Source organism: Etheostoma cragini, chromosome 9 (assembly GCF_013103735.1).
Source record: "Etheostoma cragini isolate CJK2018 chromosome 9, CSU_Ecrag_1.0, whole genome shotgun sequence".
In the NCBI taxonomy this organism is placed as follows: domain Eukaryota; kingdom Metazoa; phylum Chordata; class Actinopteri; order Perciformes; family Percidae; genus Etheostoma; species Etheostoma cragini.
The window spans coordinates 20014873-20017382 of NC_048415.1; the positions used below are offsets into that span (position 1 = coordinate 20014873).

Consider the following 2510-nt stretch of genomic DNA (forward strand, 5'->3'; position numbering starts at 1 on the left):
ATTAGAATTCCAGTAATGATGAGCACAATTAATATAAAGCAAAATATATAAATAAGAATACCATATTAATGCTCAAGATGATAAGAAGCAATTGCTGCATTGTATTCTCTGATATGATTGTTTCTTACCTGCCAAACCTTAGACTGTAAACACACAGCGGTCTAAATGATAAACAAAATCTCAGATCATTTATACACATCTTGTTTAAGCTAATGTGACAAATCCAATATGCAGTGGTAAGGACCATAGGAATTAAGATCACAGTGATTTTTCTTTTATAAAAAATCCCTAAAAGGCCTTCTGGTTAAGGAAAAGAAAACAATGTCTAATATATGTAAAATAACAGTAGATAATTCAAATCAAAGTGAAAACAGTTTCATTGTGTCACAGATTCATTGTGTTTGTGATGGTACAGTTTGGGACAGTTGGTGGTTTATCGTGGTACGGCACAGAGGCGGTAAGGTTTGGGACAGAGAGTGCCCCCTAACTTAAACTCCAGAGTGGGTGGCTCTCCAGCAGGTGCTGAGAAAGAAAACCTCTGAAGGAGGCAGGTGAAAAAGAGGAATAACTCCATCCTGGCCAGCTGCTCCCCAAGACACACACGCTTCCCTGAGAATACACAAAACAGCGCATGAGTTGTATTCCCACAATATTTATTCACTTTAATGATCTATTTCTGCAGCTCTGAAACAACTAAAGAACACAAAAACCTGATTCCCTCCGATCTATAGTAAATGGTTAATTCAGTTCAATTGAATTTTATTTATAGTATCAACTCATAACAAGAGTTAAACAGGCAAATGATTTTTTATTCACTTCTGTGAAGCCCTGTAAGGTTCAAACATATGACTGAACTTTAGAGGGTCTGACTTACCTGCTGAAAAAGGAAGGAAGGCTTCTCTCTTTCTAAATTTGCCTTCCCGGTCCAGAAAATGTTGAGGGTTGAATGTGTGTGGAGTTTCCCACATCGACTCATCACGTAGAACCGAAACCAGTGTGGGCAAGACAAGGGTGCCCTGAGGAAAGACCATTAATGAAAACGGTTAATCAAAGAGATCTCCTTTGTATTTCTTCTTCTACTTGTTTTAAAGTGCCTATATTGTGGGGGGGAGAAATCACTTTTTCCGGGATTTGGGGTGTTATTTTTTGTCTCTGGGGCTTCTACATGACTACAAACTTGGGAAAAAACTATCCATGTTGTTTTGTGTGAGATCCGGTTTCTGACTGCCCTCTGCCTTCAGTCTCCGGGTGAGCTGTTCAACATCTGCACGGCTTTCTACATCACTAGCCGAGACAAGGTGGCTAACCGTAGCATGCTAACTCGTTCTCCATGGCAAAACACTGGTACAACACACACTAGTTGACCATACTCTCCAAAAGAACTACTTCCTGTCCCTTTCCTGCAGGTATTCCACAAGTGGCCCTTGTCTAGAAGAAGTCTCCCAGCTAATCCTGCCTTGGACTGACCAAAGTTGGAGAAACAGCAGCTAGCTGATTTAACCACTAATAGCTACAGTTTTTGTTTATTTTGTCTGTTTTCTGCCAACATTCTCTGGTAACTTTTACCAGAGATGAGCTCTTCAATATTGGACTTTCAACCCCTCATATTTTTCCACCGCTATTTTCCGAACCTGGAACTCTCTCAGAGTTATTAGTTGGAGGCGCAGCAGCTATCTAGGGGATCCACCGGAGACGCTGGAGGGGGAAGCGCGCTGGCGCGCTTGTTAAATTGAGGAAATGGGGCTTTCGCACCGCGCTCCTCTCTTTCCACCTCGCGAATGTCCGCTCTCTGGCCAACAAAATGGATGAACTGCTGCTCCTCAACAGAACTAACTCGGACTTCTGCAGATCTTCCGCCCTCTGCTTTACCGAATCATGGCTCACTCCGCGCAAACCGGACAGCGCACTTCTCCTCCCGGGACTAAATCTTTACCGGGCGGATCGCGTTCTGGAGCTCACAGGGAAAACAAAGGGAGGCGGACTCTGTCTCTACATAAACGAAGGTTGGTGTACAGATATCACAGTTCTGGAAAAATCCTGCAGCCCCCATTTAGAGTCACTATTCATAAACTGCATGAACCCTTTTATTCACCGCCGGAGTTTTCCTTGTTCATTCTGGTCGCCGTCTACATCCCACCTCAGGCCTGTGTTAGTGAGGCGTTACTGCACCTGGCCGACCAGATTACTAACGTGGAGAAAAAACATCCTGACTCCCTGCTCATTGTTCTTGGGGACTTCAACAGAGCAAACCTCAGCCACAAACTCCCAAAGTATAGACAGAATATTAAGTGTCCCACCAGGGACACGTATATACTGGACCACTGCTATACTACAATCCTATAATTCTCATTCTCACTCCTATCGCTCTGTCCCACGTGCAGCCTTGGGACTCTCTGATCACTGTCTGGTTCATCTTGTCCTCCTAAATCCAACTGACGCGCCCTCTGTGGTGGAGGCAGAGCTGGAGGATGATGGGGGATTGTCGTCAATTTCCCTGGTGGAGGTTGCTG

General features: G+C 44.1%; 1 protein-coding gene across 1 annotated transcript in view; it reads right to left on the bottom strand.

The window, feature by feature from the left end:
• Window positions 1-282: 282 nt before the first annotated feature.
• LOC117950841 (cytochrome P450 2J2-like) overlaps window positions 283-2510 on the bottom strand; it is a gene marked incomplete at its 5' end in the record, with an annotated part of 37067 nt that continues 34839 nt past the window's right edge. Inside the window, 2 exons of the mRNA XM_034882186.1 lie at window positions 283-609; window positions 875-1016. Of these exons, the coding sequence (XP_034738077.1) occupies window positions 434-609; window positions 875-1016 (318 nt within the window). The remainder of the gene's footprint in view (window positions 610-874; window positions 1017-2510) is intronic.